Genomic DNA, 27,553 nt, shown 5'->3' with positions numbered 1-27,553 from the left:
TTACCACACCGTAGTATTGGTAGAAATGTGTTTTTTGAGAGATGATTGGGAAGAAAGCTCAGATTCCTCGGCTTTGCACGGCGGAGCAATGGTTTCCTTTTTGCGGTTTCGCTATGAAATGCAGGGCGAGGGGGAACACTGAATAGAGTTGTGGAGGGGGCGAATTTACGAGATTACCCTGAACATGGAAGCTAATTACCGGCTTACGTCACCGACAGTAAACCGCTGACAAGACCATTTTGCCCTTCCACGACCAGATCACAAATCGCATTTGAGATCCACGCTCTTAAAACTTGTTGAGTCACAAATCTTGGAGTAAAAGGTTCAATTCATCGGAGATAAATATTTATGAGAAAATTAGGGGTAATTCCTGTTTTGGTTATTCTTAATTTAGTTTTTTTCCTTTCATTGTCCTCGTTCAGTTCATTTTGTTTTACAAAATTATATTCAGTCTTTATTCTCATTTTACACGTATTTTCTTTTTTTTTTACTTTTCTCTTCTTTTTTTTTTTTTTTTAGAGATATGAGCATTTTGGCATTGTTATATTTATTGATTTTGTCCAAAAACATAAGACTACGCAAATTTTTCAGACTATATATCATATTTTTTTTTTATGGCCCATCATGTAACCTTATAATAAATTATCCATTTTATCTTTTTTAATCATAATGTAGTCGAGTCATATCCATCTGGTTTTACAAACTGTTCTTCACAGATTAATCACGCAGTCGCAACATATGGTTCTTAAAGTAGATCCCTTCAACGTCATTTAAGACAACTCTATATCATTTCCTATCTCGGGATGTACATGAACATAAGTTTAATTTTGAAAATAATATATGGAATAGACATAAGTTTGATTCTTTTATTTAAACATACATAATATTATTACATAGTAATCTCATGTAGATGAGGATAAATATGTTTAGCTGAAAATACAATACACCTAAACTACAATTAGAAAAATTACAAATTTATTTGAAGAAAATGAAGAAATTGAATGATGTCTTCATCTTCCTTGGATCTTGATATATATAGAAGCTTTTATAGATTTGAAAATATGAACTTCAATCTTGAATTATTTCTTTATATTATTGCCATTTGTGGGCAACAACATCTTGTGATAAGTGGTGATAGCATATTGAACATACCTATTGACAACACCATGGCCCAAAGTGTTGTAAGAAAGTGGGCTGAAAATACAGAGGCCCACTCTGAAGAAATTATTGTCGATGACTCTCGAGAACTTGGGAATACAAATGAAATTGGGAAAGCTCCAGAAGCACAGGAGAAAGAAACAAAGAAAGCCAATCAGTGGGAAGATCAAACGGTAAGGACTCGTAAAGCTCCACGTTGGATGAAAGATTACGTTCCCAAGTAGCAAGCTAAGATACAAGAGAATTTTAAGAGTTGCTAATGACTACTGAGATAGATATATTCATATGAGTTTGTAATGGGCAAGGAGATATATAAGAAATTATTTGTGTCTCTATCCCTTTCTTCTTTCTCATTCTGTCTTCTACTTCCTATTCTAAGTTCTTCTGTTTATTTTTAATTTGGTTCTTGAGCAAGAGTCAACCTCACTCAAAGAAGGTTTAAAATATTGAATCTAATTAACTAGATTCTATCGAGGTGCTCTCGTTGTCATGGCCTCAAAGGGAATTGATGATACATTGAAAGAGCAAGAATCACGCTTAGATGGCATCTCCAAAACTCTCCAGCAATTTCAAGAGTTAATGCTATCAATGGATTCTCGAATTGAAGCTATTTCCCAGCGTAATGTGAATAATTCAGATAACCATGGACAAGGCATTCTCGGACCGCCACCATTTCGTATTGATGCTACTTCTGGATCTGATGTTTCTCATCATTTGCGCTCTCTACGCCTTGAACTTCCTCGGTTTGATGGCTCAAACCCGGGTGAATGGATATTTTGCGCAGAACAATTTTTTAATATGTACTCAACTCCTGAGCATTTGCGTCTCCAAATTGTTGCAGCATATTTTGAAGGGTCGGCTTCTACTTGGTACCAATGGCTGCAAGCTAATGGGCTGCTCCGCTCTTGGAAAGAGTTTTTGGTTCAATTACGACAACGATTTGGTGCCTCCTTGTTTGAAGATTATCAAGGTCAGCTTGCCAAATTGATGCAGATACATAGCGTGTCTAAGTACCAATCCGAATTTGAATTGCTTTCTAGTAAAGTGTCTGGAATCTCCGAATCTCTTCTTATTAGTTTTTATGTTAATGGGCTGAAACCAGAACTCAAACGTGAGCTACTTATTGTGCAACCTACTTCATTAGTTCAAGCCATGGCATTATCTAGGGTATACGAGCAAAAGTATCATGACATTCGAGCTTTGGCTCTTAAAGCTTCCGGTAAACACGTTTTCTCTACATCATTGCCAACACCTTTTTCTCAAACCCACTCCTCTAGTTCCACTATTCCTTTACCCAAACCAAAACCTACTGCATCTCATTCTTCCTTGCCCATCAAACGACTTTCACCAACAGAATTACAAGAAAAACGGGAGAAAGGTTTGTGCTTCAATTGTGACGAAAAATACGGACCACAACATCGTTGTAAAAGCAAATACTTGCTACTTATGGGTACCGATGATGATTCCTCTCTTTATGTTCAAGAGGATTCAGACTGCCACCAGCTTGAGGAATTGGAAGATATCTCTGAAGTAAGTCTGAACGCATTAACAGGCCAATCTAATCCACAATCGTTACGTGTCACGGGAAAATATGGTGCACATGTAGTCAACATATTGATCGATAATGGAAGCACCCATAATTTTATTCGAGAAACAACTGCACATCACTTGGGATTGGATCTTGTTACTACAAAAGGATTTAAAGTAATTGAGGGAAATGGAGATTTTATACTCTGCCAGAAGAAAGTTGCTGATGTTGAACTTGAATTACAGGGCCATCGTTTCATTATTGATCTTTATGCTCTTCCTATTCAAGGGGTTGAGATTGTTCTTGGAGTACAATGGCTCCAAACTCTTGGACCTATATTACAGGATTATAATAAGATGACTATGGAATTTAATTGGCAAGACACACGCATCCAGTTGCATGGTTCTACATCACAAAAACCATTGCCGGTTTCATTTCACCAACTAACGGCTCTGTTATCACATGATCATGTTTCTCAATTATTGTATTTTGTACCAACAGAAGTGCCACCACCGACTCCGGAATTTCAGGATTTAATTTCAGACATCAAACACCGTAATTTGGCCGAACCATTTCAATCCTTGTTATTCGAGTTCATAGATGTTTTTGCGGAGCCAAAAGGGTTACCACCACATCGTACAGTAGATCATCGGATTCATTTAGAGCCTGGTACTCGACCAATCACAATACGTCCATATCGCTATCCACATTTTCAGAAAACTGAGATGGAAAACTTAGTTCAAGTGATGCTTGACCAGGGCATAATTCGAGATAGCAATAGCCCTTTCTCTTCTCTTGTTTTATTGGTTAAAAAGAAAGACGGCTCTTGGCGTTTTTGTGTGGATTATCGTGCTCTTAATGCAGTCACTGTCCGTGATCAGTATCCTATTCCCACCATTGACGAATTATTTGATGAACTTCAAGATGCCTTGATTTTTTCTAAATTGGATTTGCGATCCGGCTACCACCAGATCCGAGTTCATCACCGAGATATTCATAAAACTGCTTTTCGCACACATAGCGGCCACTAAGAATTTCTCGTTATGCCTTTCGGCTTAACTAACGCCCCATCAACCTTTCAGGCCTTGATGAACAAGATTTTTCGACCTTTCCTTCGTCAATTTGTCATATTTTTCTTTGATGACATTTTGGATGTACAGTAATTCAAGCAAAGATCATTTATATCATCTGTGTTTGGTTTTGGATTGTTTACGACATCATAGGTTGTTTGCTAAGATGAGCAAATGTCAGTTTTGCCAACATACAATTGATTATTTGGGACATATTGTGGGTTCGGGAAAAGTACAAGCTGATCCCACCAAATTGGAAGCTATGGATAATTGGCCTCTACCCAAGACCATAAAACATCTTCGTGGGTTTTTGGGTCTCACTGGCTACTATAGAAGATTTATTCGTGGTTATGCAACAATTGCAGCTCCACTCACTGAGCTACTAAAAAAAGAGGCCTTTGTTTGGTCTGAAACAGCAACTTCAGCATTTGTTGCTCTCAAATCTGCAATGATGGAAGCACTAGTTCTTCATTTACCAAATTTTTCAAAGGTTTTCGTGGTCGAAACAGATGCTTCAAATGTTGGGATCAGGAGCTGTACTTATGCAAGAGGGCCACCCAGTCGCTTATTTCAGTAAGAAATTGGGTTTTCGAATGTCTGCTGCCTCAGCCTATATTAAAGAATTGCATGCAGTAACCGAAGCCATTCTCAAATGGCGCCAATATTTGTTGGGCAGGCCTTTTATTGTCCATACAGATCATAAAAGTTTAAAAGAATTACTTGGCCTAGATTATTCAGACACCAGAACAACAATATTTTCTGCGCAAGTTGTTGGGCTTCCAGTTCACAATTGAATACAAACCCGGTCGAACAAATGTCGCAGCCGATTCTTTGTCACGTGTTTATGAAGATGCTGACCATGAAATAGATAGTCATTTTTTGGCTATCACAGGTCCAATTTTTTCTATTCTTACGGAGATACGACAGATGAATGCAGTCGATGCTCACTTACTGAGATTTACACCATCGCTTTCATTCTGGGGACTTGGCTGATGGTGCTTACAAGGTACAAGATGGAATCTTATTCTACAAGGGAAAACTTTATCTGTCTTCTGAATCACCGTTATGCACCTCCATTATCAAAGAATACCATGAAACACCGATAGGAGGTCATGCTGGTGTTGCAAGAACTTTGGCCCGTGTCATGGCTAATTTTTTCTGGTCGACCATGCGTCAGGATGTGAAAGAATTCGTGCGTCGCTGCTCAATATGTCAACATGTTAAGTACTCTACAGCCCCACCATATGGTTTGCTCCAACCCCTGCCAATTCCTGACCAAGTTTGGGATGATTTATCTCTTGATTTTATCGTCGGACTTCCCCAATCTAAAGGATATACAGTTATTCTTGTGGTGGTGGACCGATTGTCCAAATACGCACATTTTGGTGCATTACCAACCTACTTTACTGCTGTAACGGTCGCTGATTTATTCAATAACATGGTGGTCCGTTTGCATGGTATTCCAAAATCTTTAGTTTCAGATTGTGACCCAATTTTTACTAGTCAATTTTGGAAACGGCTGTTTGAATTGCAGGGGACTACTTTACGCATGACATCTGCTTATCACCCAGAAACAGATGGACAAACTGAAGTCCTTAATCGATGCTTAGAGGATTACTTGAGGGCATTTGTGGCTGATACACCCCACAAGTGGTATTCATTCTTGGGTTGGGCAGAATATAGCTATAATACTGCTTTGCACTCATCTATTGGCATGTCACCATTTAAAGCTTTATATGGAAGGGAACCCCCTTCAATTCCCAGCTATTTACGCGGCAGTTCAGATAATGATTCTTTAGACTCTACACTCAGCACACGCGATGCTATTCTGCGAACTCTTAAAGAATGCCTTCATCGAGCACAAAACCGCATGAAAATTCAAGCTGACCGCCACCGTAAAGATTTACATCTTGAACCTGGTTCCTTCGTTCTGGTAAAATTACAGCCTTACCGCCAAATATCCGTTGCCAAACGCAAAAATCACAAACTAAGTTATCGTTATTTTGGTCCTTTTCACATTCTCGAGCGTGTTGGTTCTGTGGCTTACAGATTAGAATTACCTATAGATAGCAAAATTCACCCCGTTTTTCATGTATCTCGACTGAAACCATTTGAAGGACCATTGCCAAGTGACCCTCCTGTTCTACCTACAGTGGTTGTGGGAAATAAGTTTGTTCGCTTTCCTTTAGCTGTTTTAGCACAACGCAAGCTCTTTAGGAAAGGTACACTGGTTCCTCAAATCCTTGTTCAGTGGTCAAATTCTGCACCTGAGGACTCCACGTGGGTTGATTTTTCAAACTTTGTTCATGAATTTCCCCAACTAGACCTTGAGGACAAGGTCACTTTCGATGGAGATGGGAATGATAGCATATTGAACATACCTATTGACAACACCATGGCCCAAAGTGTTGTAAGAAAGTGGGCTGAAAATACAGAGGCCCACTCTGAAGAAATTATTGCCGATGACTCTCGAGAACTTGGGAATACAGATGAAATTGGGAAAGCTCCAGAAGCACAGGAGAAAGAAACAAAGAAAGCCAATCAGTGGGAAGATCAAACGGTAAGGACTCGTAAAGCTCCACGTTGGATGAAAGATTACGTTCCCAAGTAGCAAGCTAAGATACAAGAGAATTTTAAGAGTTGCTAATGACTACTGAGATAGATATATTTATATGGGTTTGTAATGGGGAAGGAGATATATAAGAAATTATTTGTGTCTCTATCCCTTTCTTCTTTCTCATTCTGTCTTCTACTTTCTATTCTAAGTTCTTCTGTTTATTTTTAATTTGGTTCTTGAGCAGGAGTCAACCTCACTCAAAGAAGGTTTAAAATATTGAATCTAATTAACTAGATTCAATCAAGTGGTCTCGTCAAACCACTAGTTAGTGGTTCGTCTTTTTGTGGTTTTTGAGTTGTTCATCATTTTTTAATAGACTGATTGGATCACATGTTTTATTTATCTTTGTCAGAGGATCTTTTCCTTTTGTATGTGTAGTGACCCGATCTAGAATCACCTACTAATCAGAACTTAAGCATGCAAAATTAACATTTAAAACTGAATCAGGTAGACAGCGGAAAAACAGTAATACAACCCAATCGAATCCGTAAGTACAAAATACTTAAACAACCAGATCGAACTAAAATCCAAGAATAAATACCAACAACTATAGGTCAACCTCTGCCAGCTCCCTGTCCACTCCCTCCTGGACCGTCCAACCTGAGACCTGCCCCATCGAATAGGGTGTCCAAAACAGAGATAAACCGAGGACGTGAGCATAAAACGCTCAGCACCGAAAGCATGAGTATACAAGACTATGACATGCATGTATGCAAAATATACTGGATACCAGGATCTGGGTATATCGAAATACTGCTCAGGTAAATGACGTCAAGGTATGTAGCACTCTGCGCCGTCGCACCAGGAGGTGGCTCCCATACCAAAATAAACCTGTGGATATACCGGTGACCTGACCACCGTCGGCCAACGGGGTCCAACCATCCACAACAAACGAGGGCTGAGCACCCTCTCAACAGGCTATCTCAAAAATAGTCAGGCTCAACATGATTATGCAAATGCCGCATAATAAACCATGCATCATATGACAGATAATAATGCAACATATAAACATGCAACACATAGTAAAGCATACTCAATCCTGCTATCTCGGATAGTACTTTCGTACCTCAAATCAGTAGATCCTAGCAATCAGTCCTAGAATCAAGTCTGCGTCCGTAGTCAGCCCACTGATGCCGCTAGCTCCCAACTAGAGCACAGCTCCGCTACAAAACCAGTAGCTCCCCGCTAGTGCCTAAACCTCGGGAAAAGACTAGAAACCCATCAGAAACGACTAAAACGCTCTGGAACACTCGGAATTGGCGAGTAAAAAGTGAAGCCTCGCGCCTCTATTTATAGACAACGATCGGACGATCCGATCCACTTCGGACGATCCGATCCACTGTACACTTCGGACCTTCCGAACCCTTATCGGACGATCCGAACCCTGCATGTCTTCCACGTGTCCAGACACCTGTCTTCGGACGATCCGAACCCTGATCGGACGATCCGAACTCTGCATGTCTTCCACGTGTCCAGCCACCTGTCTTCGGACGATTCGAACCCTTTTCGGACGATCCGAACCCGCTTCGGACGATCCGAACTCTGTTCGGTCCTTCCGATCCTACCGAAATATAATTAATCCAATAATTAACTCAAATTAGGCATCGGGATACTACATTCTCCCCCCCTAAAAAGGATTTCGTCCGCGAAATCGAGTCTGAAGAATAACAATTCTGAACAACAATACATTCAACTTAAGAATGAATTACAACTGAAAGTACAACTGAAATTACAATCATTACTGAAAATACTACAACTAGAACAACTCTGGATGCTCTGACCGCATGCGACTCTCTAGTTCCCAAGTAGCTTCTTCAGTACCTCGGCGCTGCCACTGCACTAAGACAAGAGGAATAGTCTTATTCCGCAGTACCTTATCCTTCCGGTCTAAGATCGAAACCGGTCTTTCCACAAAAGACAAATCCGGATTCAGCTGAACTTCTGTCGGATGCAAAACATGAGACTCATCCGCTACGTATCGTCTCAACAAGGACACATGAAACACATTGTGAACACTAGACAGATACGGTGGCAAAGCTAATCTGTAGGCCAAATCTCCCACACATTCTAAGATCTCAAAAGGACCAATGAATCTCGGAGATAGCTTACCCTTGAGTCCAAATCTCAGAATCCTCCGAAAAGGTGATACCTTGAGAAACACTTTCTCGCCTGCATCAAAATGAAGAGGTCTGCGCTTGGAGTTCGCATAACTCGCTTGTCGATCCTGAGCAGTCTTAATCCGCTGTTTGATCACAAGAACTTTGTCCATGGCCTGCTGAATCAATTCTGGACCCTCGACCTGTCGTTCTCCGAATTCTTCCCAGAACAGAGGAGTACGACAACGTCGACCATACAATGCTTCAAACGGAGACATACCAATACTCCTATGAAAACTGTTGTTGTATGCAAACTCTATCAGCGGCAGATGATCCTGCCAAGCTGGCCCAAAATCCATCACACAAGATCTCAACATATCCTCAAGAGTACGAATAGTCCTCTCTGACTGACCGTCAGTCTCTGGGTGATATGCAGTACTCAAACTCAAGGTAGTGCCCAAAGCTTGCTGAAAGCTGCCCCAAAATCTAGATGTAAATCGAGGATCTCTGTCACTAACGATACTCACGGGCACACCATGAAACCGTACAATCTCCTGAATGTACAACCGTGCCATCCGATCGAAAGTGACATCTCTGTTATACGGAAGAAAATGGGCAGACTTAGTAAGTCGATCCACTACCACCCAGATAGCATCTCTATTCCCCACAGACATAGGCAAGTGAGTCACGAAGTCCATCGTGATATGCTCCCACTTCCACTCCGGAATAGGAAGATTCTGCAACAAACCTCCAGGTCGTCGATACTCAGCCTTCACCTGCTGACAGACAAGGCACTTGGAGACATACTGATAAACATTACGTTTCATACCTTTCCACCAAAATCGAGTCCTCAAATCCTTATACATCTTGTTGCTCCCTGGATGAACACTCAACTTGCTACGATGAGCCTGGGACAAAATCTCCTCCCTCAAAGTGTCATCTTCCGGTACAACAACACGACCAGATAAGCACAAAAGACCCTCGGACTGATAGTGGAAACCAGAAGTATTATCTCCATCAGCCAACCGAGCTAATTTCTGAATCTTAGAATCAGACATCTGAGCATCTCTAATCCGAGAATACAAAACTGGCTCAGACAAAATAGTAGCTATACGGATACTCTCCGTTCCCTTCCGATGCTTACAATTGAATCCCATCGAACAGAAATCCTGAATAATCCCAGATACAGCACAAGTCTGAAGAGCAGATAATCTCACCTTGCGACTAAGAGCATCGGCCGTGAGATTCGTAGATCCTGGATGATACTTGATCTCACAATCGTAATCCTTGAGTAGATCCATCCAACGACGCTGACGCATGTTCAACTCAGCCTGAGTGAACAGATACTTCAAACTCTTATGATCAGTGAAGATCTCAAATCGCTCACCATACAGATAATGGCGCCAGATTTTCAAAGCAAAAACGATCGCTGCTAATTCCAGATCATGAACAGGATAGTTTTCCTCATGAGGCTTTAACTGTCTCGACGCATAAGCAATCACATGCTCATTCTGCATCAAAACACACCCTAGTCCCTGTAAAGAGGCATCGGTGTAAACACTGAAACCACCAGATCCAGACGGTAAAGCCAAAACAGGCGCAGATGTCAAACGTCTGCGAAGTTCCAAGAAACTCTCTTCGCACTCTGATGTCCATTCAAATGAAACATCTTTCCGAGTGAGCTGAGTGAGTGGCTTAGCAATCTGAGAGAAGTTGACAATGAAACGGCGATAATACCCAGCCAATCCCAGAAAACTGCGGATCTCGGCTACTGTCGTCGGACGCGACCAGTTCAATACCGCTTCCACCTTGCTCGGGTCAACTGAAACTCCCTTGCTAGAAATGACATGACCAAGGAATACAACCCTGTCAATCCAAAACTCACATTTACTCAACTTCGCATAAAGCTGATACTCGCGAAGTGTCTGTAAAATAATCCTTAAGTGTTGTGCGTGTTCTTGCTGATCATGCGAATAGATTAAGATATCATCTATAAACACCACAACAAACTTATCCAAGAATTCCCGAAAAACCCGATTCATCAGATCCATAAAAACTGCTGGTGCATTCGTCACCCCAAAAGGCATAACCAGAAACTCATAATGCCCATACCGGGTCCTGAATGCAGTCTTCGATATATCTCCCTGATGAACTCGAAGCTGATGATAACCAGACCTTAAATCAATCTTGGAATACACAGAGGTACCTTGCAGTTGATCAAATAAATCATCAATCCGTGGCAACGGATACTTATTCTTTATCGTAGCACGATTCAACTGCCGATAATCTATGCAGAGCCGCATAGAACCATCCTTCTTTTTGACAAAAAGAACTGGTGCTCCCCACGGGGACACACTGGGTCGAATATACCCCTTGTCAAGAAGATCCTGCAACTGCTGTTTCAATTCTTGCATCTCCGATGGAGCTAAACGATAAGGAGCTCTAGAGATTGGTGCCGTGCCTGGCACTAAATCAATGCCGAAATCCACTTCCCGAACGGGAGGAAAACCAGGAATCTCCTCGGGAAAAACATCCGGAAAATCGCAAACCACTGGAATGTCACTGATACCGACACTATCTGCGGAGGAATCAATAGCATAAATAAGGTAGCCTTCCCCGCCCGACTCTAAAGCACGACAGGCTTTCAGAGCAGAAACCACAGGCATCGGGGGTCGCGCTCCCTCTCCATAGAAAAACCAACCGTCGCCCTCAACTGGACGAAACTGCACAAACTTCTGATAACAGTCCACAGTAGCTCTAAACACAGTCAGCACATCTATTCCCAGAATGCAATCAAAATCCTCCATCGCAAGAATCATCAAATTAGCAGTTAAAACATTACCCTCAAATTCTAGAGGACAACCTAAAACTAGACGTCTAGCTAGCACCGAATGACCCATCGGTGTGGAAACAGATACCACAACGTCCAAAGAAGTGAAAGGTAATGCATGACGCTTAGCAAATCTCGCAGATATTAATGAATGAGATGCACCAGTGTCAATGAGAACGTAAGCAGGTAATCCACATAATAAAAATAAACCTGCGATAACTCTCTCGTTCTCCTCAGAAGCCTGATCCTGGTTAAGAGCAAAGACCTGCCCTTGAGTACGCGGTCGGAGGTTAGAACCCTAAGTAGACTGTCCCTGCTGTGGCCTCTGATGAACTGAAGCCTGAGAACCAGATCCTGATCCTCCGCCCGTCTGTGGACAATCTCGCTTCATGTGGCCCATCTCACCGCACTTGTAACAAGCACCCGCAACCTTGCGACAACGCTCCGTCGGATGATCCTTCCCGCAGTGCTGACACGGGCCCCTCTTCTTCCCAAAATGGTGAACTCCTCCAGATCCAGAGGAAGAAGAAGTAGATCCAGCCTTCTTAAATGCTTGGGCGCGGGGACCCAAAGAACTAGTAGGACGAGCAGACTGCATGGCTCGACCTCTCAACAAACTGCCCTCAGCCTGGCGACAACGATTTACAAGGCCCTCATACGATGTCGGATCATCGCAGACAACAACCCGATCATAAATATCCTGATTGAGGCCCTGAAGAAAATGGTTATACTTGGCCATAGCATTGTCACTGACATGCGGAACATACGGAAGCAACTCAAAGAACTTCTGCTGATACTCATCAACAGACAAACTTCCCTGCTTCAGATTGATCAACTCAATCGCCTTGGTCTGCAGAAGAGCTGGCGGAAAGTAAAGCAGCATGAAAGCGGCTCGGAAATCGGCCCAAAGAACTCGACCCTGTCGCTGAACTATCGGTGCAGAGGTAGACCTCCACCACTTGCGCGCACCACCCTCCAGCAAGAAATCAAGGGTATCAATCTGCTGCTCCGCCGAGCACTGAAAAGTCTTGAAGCAGCTCTCCATCCTCTCAAGCCAGTTCTCCGCAACATCCGGGGTCTCACCGCCTGAAAGAGGTTTCGGCCCCATCTGCAAGAACCGATGCATACTAAAACTCCGAGGCTCATCACGACGGTGTTGACGACGTTCTCGATGCTCTTGACGACGCTCCCGATCGTCGCGGTCTCCCCAGCGTCCAACGCTGCCATGACTACTAGTATCGTCGTCAAAACCAGACATCTCTTAGCTACAAAAGTTACCAGAGATTAAACCCAAAAGAACAGTTCTAAATCCCAAAATCTTAATGCATGCTCTGATACCATAAATGTAGTGACCCGATCTAGAATCACCTACTAATCAGAACTTAAGCATGCAAAATTAACATTTAAAACTGAATCAGGTAGACAGCGGAAAAACAGTAATACAACCCAATCGAATCCGTAAGTACAAAATATTTAAACAACCAGATCGAACTAAAATCCAAGAATAAATACCAACAACTATAGGTCAACCTCTGCCAGCTCCCTGTCCACTCCCTCCTGGACCGTCCAACCTGAGACCTGCCCCATCGAATAGGGTGTCCAAAACAGAGATAAACCGAGGACGTGAGCATAAAACGCTCAGCACCGAAAGCATGAGTATACAAGACTATGACATGCATGTATGCAAAATGTACTGGATACCAGGATCTGGGTATATCGAAATACTGCTCAGGTAAATGACGTCAAGGTATGTAGCACTCTGCGCCGTCGCACCAGGAGGTGGCTCCCATACCAAAATAAACCTGTGGATATACCGGTGACCTGACCACCGTCGGCCAACGGGGTCCAACCATCCACAACAAACGAGGGCTGAACACCCTCTCAACAGGCTATCTCAAAAATAGTCAGGCTCAACATGATTATGCAAATGCCGCATAATAAACCATGCATCATATGACAGATAATAATGCAACATATAAACATGCAACACATAGTAAAGCATACTCAATCCTGCTATCTCGGATAGTACTTTCGTACCTCAAATCAGTAGATCCTAGCAATCAGTCCTAGAATCAAGTCTGCGTCCGTAGTCAGCCCACTGATGCCGCTAGCTCCCAACTAGAGCACAGCTCCGCTACAAAACCAGTAGCTCCCCGCTAGTGCCTAAACCTCGGGAAAAGACTAGAAACCCATCAGAAACGACTAAAACGCTCTGGAACACTCGGAATTGACGAGTAAAAAGTGAAGCCTCGCGCCTCTATTTATAGACAACGATCGGACGATCCGATCCACTTCGGACGATCCGATCCACTGTACACTTCGGACCTTCCGAACCCTTATCGGACGATCCGAACCCTGCATGTCTTCCACGTGTCCAGACACCTGTCTTCGGACGATCCGAACCCTGATCGGACGATCCGAACTCTGCATGTCTTCCACGTGTCCAGCCACCTGTCTTCGGGCGATTCGAACCCTTTTCGGACGATCCGAACCCGCTTCGGACGATCCGAACTCTGTTCGGTCCTTCCGATCCCACCGAAATATAATTAATCCAATAATTAACTCAAATTAGGCATCGGGATACTACAGTATGATTCTTTGGGAAAACGTGACTTGTATGTTCATTCACCACTTGGGCTTATTATTGCATTATGTTTCTGGTCAGATCTTGGTCAAAAACCTTTCTTAAACCCTGGATCTTTCTTGTTCGGGCACTATGGGCAGATGCTTACTGACCATCTCCAAACATGAGCCACGTTGCAGAATTTTCAATGAATTTCTTTTCTCTCCGACAACTTGTTGTTCCACTGAATATTTCTTTTTTTTCAAATGTATCTTCTGCAAAAAATATTAACTTTATTCATGCCATAGTATTTTAACATAAAAAATTTATTTACATAATTGTGATAAAAACTTAAATGAACATTTGACTTTTTCAATTTTGTGAGACAGATTCATAATCTTCATACTCGTCGAGTGGAGATGTCACCTTCATTGAGTGATGAAATGAGAGGTGTTTTGTTTTATGGCGGATCCTTGATGAACTTCAAAATGTTTATGTAACGTTCCAGATTCGACGACTGTCCTCACTGTATCAAGACGGGTCTTTCCAGCGTGCTTATGTCCTTATTCACACGCACCCTGGGAAACTTCCCAGAAGGTCACCCATCCCAAAATTGCCCCAAGTCAAGCACGCTTAACTTTGGAGTTCTTATGTGATGAGCTACCGAAAAGAAGATACATCTTATTGGTATGAGTAGTACATATCAAATCTTTTAAGCTCTCTTCAACTGTACAGTCCATTACATTGAACAGTCTTGGAATCCCTCTCATTCCCGTGTGGGTCGGTTAATTCATGTTCCCTCCACCTAGAAGCATGTCAGGAGCCGCTCATTGTCCGTGCAACTGATGGCACCGGCGATAACCCCCCGCCCTCTTCAGCCTCGGGCCTCACAGTTTATGTCTGATCTCCTTAGCTTGAAAAATTAAAGGCTTTCGATTGGTTCTGGTGCCACATTGAAAAAGTATAGTTTTAGAATATCTTCTTTGGATAAATAATCATTATTTGTCCACGTTTCGTGAACAACTTCCTGGATTCATCTAGGTAATGCTAAAATCTCTGGGAAGCTGGATGATGTGGTGTAAATCGAGGCAATAGCCCCAAATTAATTTCATGTTTTGACTTCCTTAGGATGCGAATTTGGTTTCATCAATATCCTAGGATACTTTCAAGGAATATCAACTCGGATTGTGGTTGGGTTGATACTTTTTTTTTTCAATTTAACTTAGTTTTGTTGATATACCTGAAATAAAAAAACTATAAGCTTGTTAGTATAAACATTATATTTTGAATTATCGGTTTGAGGTTTAAGGTCAACCTTAGATTTTCCATTGTCGGTTTAAGGTCTAAGGATGATCTCTCCTTCTTCTATCTCCGAGGTGAATGACTAACTTAAATGCTCCAGATAAGGATCTGGAGCTTCAATTTTTGCTTGAGCCGACTCAATAATAAACTTAAATCTTATAGGGATTTTAGAAATTTAATTTTATAATATTTGTGATATCTAGAATTTTTATCTTTAATTATGTGCTTATCTGAATTGATTTTATAATGATTGTAGATTTGAATGAAAGAGGACAAACGCCTAATTATTTTCATAAATGATTTTACAAGACTCCAAATGCAAAAAAAATATCAAAAAAATTGAAATAAAATATTCTTATATTTTATTCTTTGAGAATATTGAAATTTTGGAAAAAAATCTACACAGATTTTGATAGAGAAGAAGCTCTACAATTTTTGAACTTGACATGAGCTTCAAAGATTTGGAAGATTAAGTCCCTTAAATAGAGATAAAAAGAGACGTGAAAGAATCTTACAAGATAAGACTAGAAAAGAAGCAGAGAATGGAGAGAAACAGAAGAGAGAGGCAGAGAAGTGAAGGGAGGAGAACAAACAAAGAATACTAGGAAGGACTAGAGAGAAAACAGAAAGAAGGAAGCAAAGAAGGGAGAAAAGACTAGGGAGGAAGCAAAGAATTGGAGGGAGGAGAACAAACAGAGAAGACTTTACCAGATAGCAGCAGAGAGGAAGAGAGACTTGGAGGAAGGTAGAAGCCGTTAGAGTTTGATAGAGAGGATGAAGATAACTTCAAAGGGAGAATCATGGCAACCACGCTGAGATTTTCTTAATTCTTTCTAAATTTTATTATTATGAATTCAAACATCTCGTCTTTGCTTTATTTTAATTTTATGAAATAAATTTCTTTAGACTAAGACCACGATAGTGTCAAATAATACTTTGTTTGATATTTGGTTTATTTTTAATATATTATTTTTCTCGATTTTAATTATTGATTGATGTTGGTTTAATATTTTTTGTTGATAGTCTGATCAACTATTGACATGTTTGTTGATTAATCACGAATCGGAAGTTGATTGATTAAAAATAGCAAGAAAGACGTCATCAACACATGGTTAAACTGACTAGAAATATTATTCAGTTTCAGTGTATGGTTTTAGGTGAAAATTGAAATTTCACAGAGATTTAATGTGTTTAGATCTAATTAAAATTAATTAGAAATAATTAGACTGTTAGATTTAAATAGATTTATTAACTCGAAAAATCGTTAATAAATAAATTAGATATTTCACTGTGATTGTCAATGTTTAAATAATTAATTGAATTTTAAAACGTGTCAACATAGTAATTGTTTGGTATCGTTGTGTGTTTTAGTTCTTTATTTGAAGTTGAAACCCTCATCGATCTTTGAATCTGTCGTTTTTAGTTGAATTTTTTTTATTTAATAGTTTAGATTAATTGTAATAGCCGAGCCCGGTGTACGGTACGATTTAAGTTTCGTATGTTATTTAGGTTTTGTGATTAGATGTTTAGAGTTGTATTTTGGGCCATAGTATTATTGGTTATTATTGTTCTTGAGGTGTTAGAAGTTGTTGGTTGTTCGTTTCAGAGTTTCGGATCGATTTTAGTTGCGTTGATTTTTGATCATTGCCGTAGCAAGAGTGCACCCGCGCTCTTAGAGGAGTGCCCCCGCGGTGTACTATTCATCATTTTGGTTTTGGAAGACCGTGGCATCACCGCACCCGCGGCAGTGTAAGCACCGCACCCGCGGTAATTGTAGCACCGCACCCGCGGTCATCGTGCATGGATTTATTTTGTTGTGCCGAGAGCTCAGCGCACCCGCGGCCCTTGTGTTGTCGCACCCGCGGTATAGGTATGGGCGAGTTTTTAAGTTACTTTTTGGAGTTGTTGGCCATACCTTATCCTCATCTTCCCCTTCATTTCGAGATTTCCTCTCATTTCTTAGGGTTTTCTACCATTTCTTTTGTTCCCTATCTTCAATCCAAGCTTCTTTTCGACGATTCGACTTGAGATCGACGTTCTCCTTGGTGCTAGGAAGCTTAGGTAAGTTTTTGGTGCGATTCTATTAAGGTTGTGAGTTAAGAGTTGACTTAGGTTTGATGTTTTGTTGGTTTAATGGATTATTTAACTTGTATTTTTGGATATTGAGTTGATGTTGGTGTTATTTATGGATTATTGTTGTAGGTGGTGACCAAGAGCTAAGTTTGAGGTGTTCTATTGGGTTGTAAGTGGAATTTCATCCCTTGTGCTCACATGATGTTATATGTATTGTGTTTTAAAGGTTTCAAAGTGATATTCCCTTCAATTGATTCATTGTTATGTATTAATTATATTGCTATGTTCATTGGAGACAATTAATGTCTCAATTATTGTTCAAAGGGAATACAAGAGAAAATAAGAGATTGTGAAACGATGGCTTTAAATGCTATTCAGAGTTCAAATGTTTCTATTGGATTGATAAATATATAGCCAGAGAATTGCATGCAATTAGTTGATCAACGACCATAGGCTTATATCCCTCAGAGTTATCGGTTTATATCGATAGGGATACGAGCACCAGAGCAGAGATACTATTGATATCAATCCAACCAGAGTAAAGAGAAATACCATCTCATTTTTATTCTATTGCTATGATATTCATGTTCAGAGTTTACAGTTCAGAGCTGATGGTATTTATGATTTCAAAGCTATGTTTTACAGAGTATATTGACATTGCTATGTAAGAGTTCCACTTGCTGAGATTTATTCTCATTTCAGTTATTTCATGTGATGCAGATTAGAGTGGAGGCCCGGGACGTTGATTGTGGACTGGGGGTCATATGCATACACCGTTGGAAGGAAGATTTTGGCATGATCATAGGAATGATGTTTTGTATTTTGTTATGTCATTTTAAATGATCATGTATTACTATTTTGTAAAGATGTTTAAAGAAATGTATTTTGAAACTCCTTCCATATTTTAAAGAAAAATTTATTTCCGCTGCGTATTTTTATTGTTACGGGTCAGGGTGTCACATTAAGTGGTATCAGAGCGGTGTTCTTCGGACCAATACATATGACTTCGTCTACTGTCAACTGTCCGGGTATGTTTTCTTGCATCTATCCGTTGTTATATATTGATATGTGTTTTGTGAGCACATTGTAGAGTAGAGGATGCCACCTAAGAGGAAAGCAGTAGAGGGTGAGGATAGTTCTTCCTCGAGAGTTGTCGATGAGTTCGGCAAGTTACTGAGAGAGCAGGCCAAGGTCCATAGTGAGCAGATTCAGCAGTTGCTCCGATTGCAAGGAGCAGGTCAGAGCAGAGGTCAGGGTAGAGGACAGGTTGCTCAGGTTGTTGGCACTGAGGCCATATTTTCTGCGTTTAAGAGGATGGATCCGCCAGAGTTTTCAGGGAGCACCGATCCTTTAGTTGCTGTAGAGTGGGTCAAGGCTTTAGAGGCGATCTTCGATCATCTCCACTACGAGGACAGAGACCGTATCAGTTGTGCTGTTTTCATGTTGGTTAAAGCTGCTCGCATCTGGTGGAATGCGACCAGAGTTGGAGTTCATGTCTCGACACTGAAAAAAATTCTAATAATTAAATATTAGTCTCTCTGGATCGATATTTGGACTCATCATACATTTACTATAATTTGACCTAATCCGCTTGCTAGATTTATTCCAAACCAAAATCGTTAGTCACTCATCTAAGGATGATCCTAATTTAAGCACTTGAGCTAGGGATAATTGAATCATCTGCTACATGTATAGAGCCATGTACTAGAAAACTCTCATTTTGAGAAGCCAGTGGTTTCTAAATAGCCTGAAGGATAGACTTTTGTATTACAAATCATAATTGGATATAAACATATAAGCAACAAGTAACTCAACCAGAGACAATGCTTTTATCATCTTGTTGTAGTCTACCTCAATTTCTGCATTAAGCATAAGCTTGTTAAACTCGTTTTTAAACATTTCAAGGTGCTCCTTTAAATGCCTTTGTATTTTTATGATGGCATCAACATAAATGATGTTTAGAAAATTGCAAGAATATTTTCATAAAATTTAATAATAAAAATATAATTTTGACATAAACTTGATATCTTGATAATCTCGTATTATCGGGTTTATATTCGATTCTATTTTTCAAGAAAACTTTTATCCGTGCATTATCAACTTTCAATGTGAATTTCTTAGTAAATGAGATTATTGATCATTTCTCAAAAGCCTTTTTACTACATAGTATTAATTTCGTTGATGTGTTATCTTATGACTTCTGCATTTAAGAATAATCCACTATAATATTGCATGATATTTCTCCTTCTAGTGTGATCTTTGTAAAAACTGCTTTCCACCAATGATCACCCATATCTATTACAATACTATATCATCTTTATCTTGTGGAATAGTCATTTTGGGAGATTTTTGTAAATTTCTTTTAGTTGGCTAAGTCCATTAGTGTGTTCTTCTGTTCATGTGAATCTTGCATATTTTTTTAATAATGTACTGATTATTTTTCTTTGTTTTGCTAGCTTCTTAGTGAACACTCCAGCAAAGTTAATTAATCCTAAGAAACTTTTTAGTGTTTATTGTTTTCGAGTTTATCTAGAAAATTGATCCTTGAATGATCAAATTTCTTTCTGTTGACTGCATGCTTGATAAGCGATGAAGTATACGAACTTTAAGTGAGCTCTGATCTTTGAGTATGCTTCAGCAGTGTGTTAATCGCGTGGTTAAAAAGCTTAAATCAATCGAGCTTATATCTGCATTCTTCAGCTCTTTTTTTATAAGCTATCATCCCAACAATCGGAAAAGATACATAACGTAAACCTATAGCGTTGGAATGTGTGTGATCAGCTGCAACTTCACTAAATGTTCTTCAGCAAAGCATTTAATGTTCTCTTTGCTTGCACAGCTTTGAATCCCGTTCCGTGAAGAGTTGCTGTTGAGCATCCTTTTACGGCAACTGTTAGTAACATTAGAACTTTTAGTATGTATAAACAATCTGTTTATTATGGGATTGTGACATTAATGCATATCAATATCGGGACTGGTGCAAGACATAATTAACTTGTAGCAGTGCAAAATCATTAAATGTCCTAAGTCGTCAGAGAATGTCTTTTATTAAGTGAACAATAAATAACTCTTTAATGAAGCGGTTTGAATACTTTGATCAACCGGTTGAAAGTCTTCTAATGGTTGAAACTTCTTCAAGTTGTAGGCGAATACATTGTTGAAAGTTCAAACAGTCGAAGACGAAGCAGTTGAGATCTAGACAGTTGAAATAGTTCCTGTCAAAGAAGTCTGCAGCTGTTTCCTAAAACAGTTAAGTTTTATTTTGATTTTATCGATCACCAAAACTTTTAACTATTTAATATTAGATAAATAAAGATAACTAAATAAAAAAAATAGCACATAAACAAAATTAGTTAGCATGAGCAAATAACCAGTATCTCTTGGCATTTTATTTATTTTGACAAGCGTTGGTATCTTTTTAACAAAGCGCAAATAGGAAATTTTCCTTTTCTTTGGATCTCGTTTTTATATTGTATCAAAATTCAAAACTGACTCTTTTGACTTTTAGTCATCAAAATTTAAAACTTTAAATGAATTTGTGGATTTGAGACCCAATATATCAATTTCGACAAGACTCAAATCGAATTTTTTTCCCCACTATTCATTGTCTCTTTGCAAATAATAATCAAGACGCAACCAAAAAATAGAGGTCGTGAGACAAAAAAAAATTAAAGACAAAAAAATTTAAATTTTTTTGAGAGACAAAAAAAATATTAATTACAAAATTAAGTTTAAATCTCTAATCAATAAGATTTAAAAATAAAAAGTGGATACCACCCGTCCGTATCCGTCTCCGTTTCTGACAATAATAATAATAGTAATGATATCGGAAGGATTATTTTGCAAAGCTTGGAGATTTGTGTGGAGAGACAACATTTTATTTTATTGTATCCGTCCACCGTAACCACAACAATATTTTAAACCAAGAAAATCTCGGCACAGGCCACAGTGTTATGCTATCTGTGCTGCATATCATGGCAAGCCCAACACGTGTTTCCGTCTACTATCATGCTGTCACCGCCTTCCACACTGTATATATACTCCTTTACCATTTGCCTGGACGACATACAAATTCCCAAGAGACTTCTTCAATCTCAATCTTTATTTTGTTCAGTTCTGTTCATCCAAAGTTGATCGCCAAGTATGAGTCACCAGCAACCACGGAGGCCGGAAGCTGTCAAGTATGGAGACGTTTTCCACGTCTCCGGTCAGCTAGCTCGGACACCCATAGCACCACAGGACGCCGCTACCATTCAGGCCGCCGAGAACATGGTACTCGGTGAGGTCCCGAAGGGTGGTGTGGCGGCTACCATGCAATCAGCTGCCAGCTGGAATGAGCGACGCGGTGTGGTTGGTCACAATGACATTACTGACATCGTGAGCGATCAGGGAGCTGCCGTGTCACAAACCGATGTCGATGGCTATCGCGTCATAACAGAAGCCATTGGGGGACAGGTATAAATAATCTAGCCAATTATTCTTTAGCTCCCCATATATTATCATACGTGAATTCGTTTTTATTTAGATGTAAAATCTCTGCAGATTGTGGGACGATATGGGCAACCAAGGGAAGTGACAACGGCTAACCCAGATGTGGACCCTGACGCATGTACCATCGGCGAAGCACTAGAGGCCACAGCCATTTCCGCTGCAGACAAACCAGTTGATGAAAGCGACGCCGCCGCAATACAGGCTGCGGAGGCTAGAGCCACGGGGCTGGGCCATGTGGTGCCTGGCGGCTTAGGAGCAGAAGCAAAATCAGCCGCCGAACACAATGCCAGGATAGCCCGGGATGAGGGCAAAACCACGCTTGAGGACGTTTTAACGGTAAAATATCGTCCGCAAACCGTATGCGCAATTCATATTATTGTTAATTCTTTTCATTCAAGTTTTGATTAGATTTATGGTATTGCTGTGTAATTTATAGGATGCGACGGAGAAACTGACTGGTGATAAAGCTGTGACGAGAGAAGATGCGCAGGGAGTGATACAGGCTGAGATAAGCAACACGCCCTATATGGCAGCGCACCCTGGTGGCGTGGCCGCGTCCATGGCGGCTGCAGCGAGGCTTAACCAACAGAAATGAGGGGTTAATTCGATGTAGTAGCTGTTTTGAGAATAACTAACGTGTGATGTAAGCATCGTGCAAGTTACTTGCACATGTAAATGAAAACATGGAATATAATAAAGTACATTTTGAGTTGATCCAGGAAGTAACAAATATTAAATCTACAAAATATAATCCGTCTGCTAAAAGCCTTGAACGTCACCGATCCATCATTAAATTATAGTAATACCGTATTTAATAATTGGAAAATGCACCAGAACGTTTGAGAAATGCCCAGTATGCGGCAGATTATAAAAAAGCTACACAGTTACACCGACAGTCCATAGATGTTTGGTCCGAACGACAAGTAGCATTCAGTAGGACAAGTGAATGTTGCAATATACTAACACACCACACACCCATGGATCTTGTCTTTATATCTTAAGAGGTACATACTTCAGTTGGTAGGCACGTACATTTTGTATTATTGTGTCTTATTCGGTAAGCTGCATGTTTTCACGCCATGGAATTTATTTTTCTTGTTTGATCATTTAGTAAAAAAAATAATCAGATAAAATGTTGCACAAATATTATCAAAATCTTAACCATACTCCCAAACTAACGCCGGATCAAATGAGTTGAAAAAGGAACAAGGTCTCTTCTAGAAAGGCTCTGAGAAGAATACTCTCCGGTTCGAAAATTTTAGTTGATCAATATCCCCTAGGGATGCGACGCTATCATTCAAATCTAATGAATAATATTAGATAAAGCAAAAACATCATGTATGAGAATCTTCCCGGGTTTCAAATCCATAAGGCAGAAAAGCTCTTGGAGGATTATTTCTTCTTGCCGGCTTTAGCTGCATCTCCAGCCTTAGTCTGCACAAAATTTAGTCAAACCAAGTTTAGCAAAGGGTACTCCAGGAAAATGGTTGCAGCAGCAGAGTGACTTAAAGACTCCAAGAGAAAATTGCAATTTGAGCATGGCGTTGTTATATGGCAATTTCTCAAGCAGCCCCGGTTCATAAAGTGGATAAATAATCTTGATTGTATGACAAATAATCGTACCTTCTTAACACCTCGAATCTTCTTTGCTCTGTTCTTCCTTTCTTTCATCTGCTTCCTTGACTTCTCGATCTTGGTATCAAGACCATTCTGCGAACAAGGGTTTCATATATTGTCAGATATATCGGAAGTTCTGGTACAATGTTCCCTTGTAAATGATTTCAATGCTACTCTTCGTTCCAATACAGTGATAGATAAATGATTTTAAAAACCTTAACACGTTGAAATCTAGAAAGATTTCTCGTCTTTGCAGAACAATTATCGGCAACAATACATTGTGAGGGGGAGAAAGAAATCTAAGAGCTAAGACGGTGGACAATAACGTGTATGAATCTCTTAATTTTCCACAACGTGATGACAAAACCGAAACCTGAGAGTGAGGCAGCCAATGTGAAAAGGCAGCAGCTTCAGAATAACTTAGACTAAAAATCATGAATGCTAACAACACAACTTTAAATTCAAAGAAATAATTTTAGAAACCATGAATGCTAACAACACAACTTTAAATTCAAAGAAATAATTTTATGACCAAGTCGATAATTTTTTTTGAAATGTTAGATCAATTCCAGAAATTAATTAAAAGGACTAAAAAGAGCTAAATAATGGATGAATTACCCTGATGAGCCGGTATTTGGGTTCAAACTTCTTTGCATTTTCAACAGAATCATAGATCAAGCCAAAACCAGTAGATTTCCCTCCTCCAAAGTGAGTCCGGAATTTGAATACGAAGATGGCATTTGGATCCCTTACCTCATACATCCTCGCCAATTTCTCCTTCAACTCAGCCTTCAGGGTCATGACAAGCAGGAACAAAAAAAAAGTATAACATTAAGTGATAGTTTGCCTCATAACCATTCACAAACAAACAAAAATACAATTAAATTTTAAAAACATACTCTTTGTGCTGCATATTTGCACCCATAAAGCAAATTAGTATATTTATAAATTTGCAGCAAAAAGAACATTATTTATGGAAGAATGCCAAAATTCCATCGTCTAAAAAAATCTTAACATTCTTTGATTTCATATCCTAGTTACTTATTTTTTGAGTCACTGTGGTAGTTTTTATATCACTCCCAATACAGTTTCTTAATTTCTTCCTCAAATCCAAATCATCCGATCCAAGAGAAACCTTATTTCTACCGCATGTTGACAGAAATTCTAGAGAGCAATATTTATTACTAGTAATATTTTGTAGCATTATTTTTAGGGTATGAAACAAATAGCAAAAGCTTCCCGACTATTATTCAGTTCTATCTATTCGGGAGCCTCCACATCTCGAAATAAAAAAGGATCCAATAAACTCAAGGTTGTATCACTATATTCATCAGTCATCACCTAAATCTCATTGCCGCAAAAAAATTAACGAAACAACGCCAACAGTATAAAATTGCAGTTCAAGAAATGAATGCAACTGGAAATCACACCTTAGAAACATTGGGCCTTCCTGGATGTAACACGTCAATGATCTGCAAAAATAAGTAAAAATAAAATAAACAAACAAATGTAAACTTAATGAAACACAAAATTGTAAAAACATGCAAACGAGAAAAAGAATAAAAGTTTGCCAAAGCATACGAATTGTTTCCTGGAAAGGAGACGATTTGTCATGAACTTCCTTGTTCTAATCGTTACAGCCTTGTCAGCCATTTTCTGCAAAATAAAAAACCTATTTATATTATCCATACAATACTATCTCGATCTACTAATACACAGACTAAAACCAGAAGCATAAATGTAGGAGAATCGAAAGTGAATGTGCAAGACTCACGATTTCTTGTGATCGCACTCCCGCCTCGTGCCGATGCTCTTCAGAAGCTGAGTTCCGCGTGTGTATGTGAGGCGTTTTCTTCTTACTTTCCCTGGGAGTAAGGGCGGAGAAGTCTAGGGTTTCTAAATGGCGGAGTAAATGGGCTTTGATCAATTTTGGCCCAATCTAATTAACAAACCAGACCGTTATATTTAAACGAAAATTTAACATTATCATGGTCCATTAATAAATCACCTGGGCACTATATAACCTATTGCTATAAATATATGGGTATTTTTTGTCTAATATTTCTTTGTGATTTTGATCATCTATATTATAAATTTTAATTTTGCATCGCATTCTTCTGATTTTTCAAAAAAAAAAAAATTTAGCCTTTTTCATACGTGGGTCGCTAAAAAAGACTAAATTTCCAAAAAATAATGATAACATAATAAAAATAAAATTTGACAACATAAACAATCAAAGTTCTTATATTTAATTTATGAGGAGTGTTAAACAGACTACATAGTTGCTCTCCAACTTAACATTTTATTTAATTTAGTTTCTAACATTATCATTTTTAAATGTTAGTTAATTTTCAAAATTTACCATTAATTCTTTCACATTAACTACTATAATAATTATTTTTTAGATTTAATCATAATTTTTAAGAATAATAATTAATAATTAACTATTATAATTTTTAGAACACCTTAAATTTTGATATGCCATATAAATCGATTCAATTTCAATACTTGTTGAACCAAATTAAGTGTGTATTTTGGTTGTTTAATTGGATACAGATCATTTTAGTATTTTAGACATATTTTCAAATTATTTGATTATATATTTATTAAAAAATTTAAATAAACAAAATACATCAATGTTTTAAAATAAATATTCATGTAATTGTACTTTTAAATATTTAATTTTTCGATTTTGATTATTGGAATCAAGATTTTATGCAATAAAAATTACTACTAAAAGTTGTTATAAATATTAATGTATTTTATTTTTTGGAAAACAGCTCACGTTTTGTATATGTAAAAATGTAATATAATTAAAAATTATAAAATTTATAATACATTTATTTTTTTAGAAAACATTATTCTAAGATTTTAAATAATAATATTATAAACATATCCTTTTTATCGTTGCATAATATTAGTAAAATTTTGGAAAATCAAAATTTTATACATCTCAATATTAATAACCAAATTATGTATGATAGTTTTTTATTAATATTTTATAATTTAAGAAAATGAGACGCTAGATTAAATTTGTCTGACATTGATTAATTACTGAGATGAAGTGTTATTAATATTTTTTAGAGTGTAAATACCACTTCTAATACTTTATTCATATTAATATAAAAATATTTCATTTTCAACTTATGATACAGTCCGAGCTCTATCGGTTGAAATTCGACATTGTTTTAATAGTAGTTTAATTGTAGTGCACTTATATACTAATGTTTATTATATAATAATTATTAATAGAAAGGATAAAAGAATTTTTTTTTATGAAACTGTTACCCTGGTGCATAATGTGTAAATTGTACCCACAAACTATACTGTACAATAAGCTCGTTTAATAAAATATTGATAAGATGAATCAAACTCATGACCATATCATTATTCACTTACTTCGTCACCTCAAGTAAAATAAGAGTAGGTCTCTTGTGAGACGGTCTCACGAATCTTTATCTGTGAGACGAGTCAACCCTACCGATATTCACAATAAAAAGTAATATTCTTATCATAATAATATTTTTTCATGGATGACCCAAATAAGAGACTTGTCTCACAAAATTCGACTCGTGAGACCGTCTCATATAAGTTTTTGCCGTAAAACAAATTTGATTTGATATGAAGAGGATACCCAATGTTTTCCAAGAACAAATGAACTGAATCCCAGTTCTAGAAGCCTCCGACATGAATCCAGCAACTAGACATGTCCGTGACGGACATTTTCTTGGAAACAATATAGAACTGAAAACTAAGAAAAACTTGGATATATATATCTGTTGAATTTTGTACAATGAACATGTATATGGTAAAGGCAGGCAATTGCATTCATGATATATTATGCATTCTATCTGTACTCCCTACAACATACAGCCAAGGCACATGACTTATCATCGTCGATTCGTCTCCGAAGAGTCGACCACCAGCATCCACAATGCGTGCACGTCTTCACACGAACACGACTTAACATCTTCGTAGAGCGTATATATTCCTCTACCTGTTAGATATATAAATGAATCAAGATTGTATAACAAGAACAATTAAAGATATATACATTGGTCGAATTTACGTACGTGTTCGTTTGGCGCGCAGACGGCCCCAGAACTTCTCCAGAGGAGATAGAAACGAACGAAGCCAGCCCATGATCAGGAGAAGAGTGAATCTTTTGAGTTTGAAGTTAGGTGAAGGTCGGGTGAATACGATATACC

The 27,553-nt window shown here is 38.7% G+C and overlaps 3 protein-coding genes and 1 long non-coding RNA gene across 4 annotated transcripts; 2 read left to right on the top strand and 2 right to left on the bottom strand.

Moving 5' to 3' along the window:
* Window positions 1-1,647: 1,647 nt before the first annotated feature.
* LOC140808357 (uncharacterized) lies at window positions 1,648-6,367 on the top strand. The gene is made up of 4 exons (XM_073165461.1): window positions 1,648-3,663; window positions 3,769-3,845; window positions 3,910-4,276; window positions 4,763-6,367. Exons 1-4 carry the CDS (start codon window positions 1,648-1,650, stop codon window positions 6,365-6,367), a joined length of 4,065 nt encoding a protein of 1,354 aa, XP_073021562.1.
* A 14,931-nt stretch (window positions 6,368-21,298) lies between these two features.
* On the top strand, window positions 21,299-22,442 carry LOC140812640 (late embryogenesis abundant protein D-34-like). The gene is made up of 3 exons (XM_073170965.1): window positions 21,299-21,692; window positions 21,780-22,064; window positions 22,165-22,442. Exons 1-3 carry the CDS (start codon window positions 21,381-21,383, stop codon window positions 22,321-22,323), a joined length of 756 nt encoding a protein of 251 aa, XP_073027066.1. The 5' UTR covers window positions 21,299-21,380; the 3' UTR covers window positions 22,324-22,442.
* Window positions 22,443-22,874: 432 nt separating this feature from the next.
* On the bottom strand, window positions 22,875-25,268 carry LOC140831706 (small ribosomal subunit protein eS24z-like). The gene is made up of 6 exons (XM_073195458.1): window positions 25,120-25,268; window positions 24,927-25,001; window positions 24,776-24,817; window positions 23,964-24,134; window positions 23,352-23,438; window positions 22,875-23,162 (listed from the first exon to the last, which is right to left on the bottom strand). Exons 2-6 carry the CDS (start codon window positions 24,996-24,998, stop codon window positions 23,121-23,123), a joined length of 414 nt encoding a protein of 137 aa, XP_073051559.1. The 5' UTR covers window positions 24,999-25,001; window positions 25,120-25,268; the 3' UTR covers window positions 22,875-23,120.
* A 1,822-nt stretch (window positions 25,269-27,090) lies between these two features.
* LOC140812633 (uncharacterized) lies at window positions 27,091-27,546 on the bottom strand. The gene is made up of 2 exons (XR_012113706.1): window positions 27,419-27,546; window positions 27,091-27,342 (listed from the first exon to the last, which is right to left on the bottom strand). It is a non-coding gene; the product is annotated as an uncharacterized lncRNA (long non-coding RNA).
* Window positions 27,547-27,553: the final 7 nt, after the last annotated feature.

This window comes from Primulina eburnea, chromosome 1 (genome assembly GCF_022965805.1).
Source record: "Primulina eburnea isolate SZY01 chromosome 1, ASM2296580v1, whole genome shotgun sequence".
Taxonomy (NCBI): Eukaryota; Viridiplantae; Streptophyta; class Magnoliopsida; order Lamiales; family Gesneriaceae; genus Primulina; species Primulina eburnea.
Note: the sequence above shows the minus strand (reverse complement) of the source record. Positions and strands in the feature narration are given on the sequence as shown.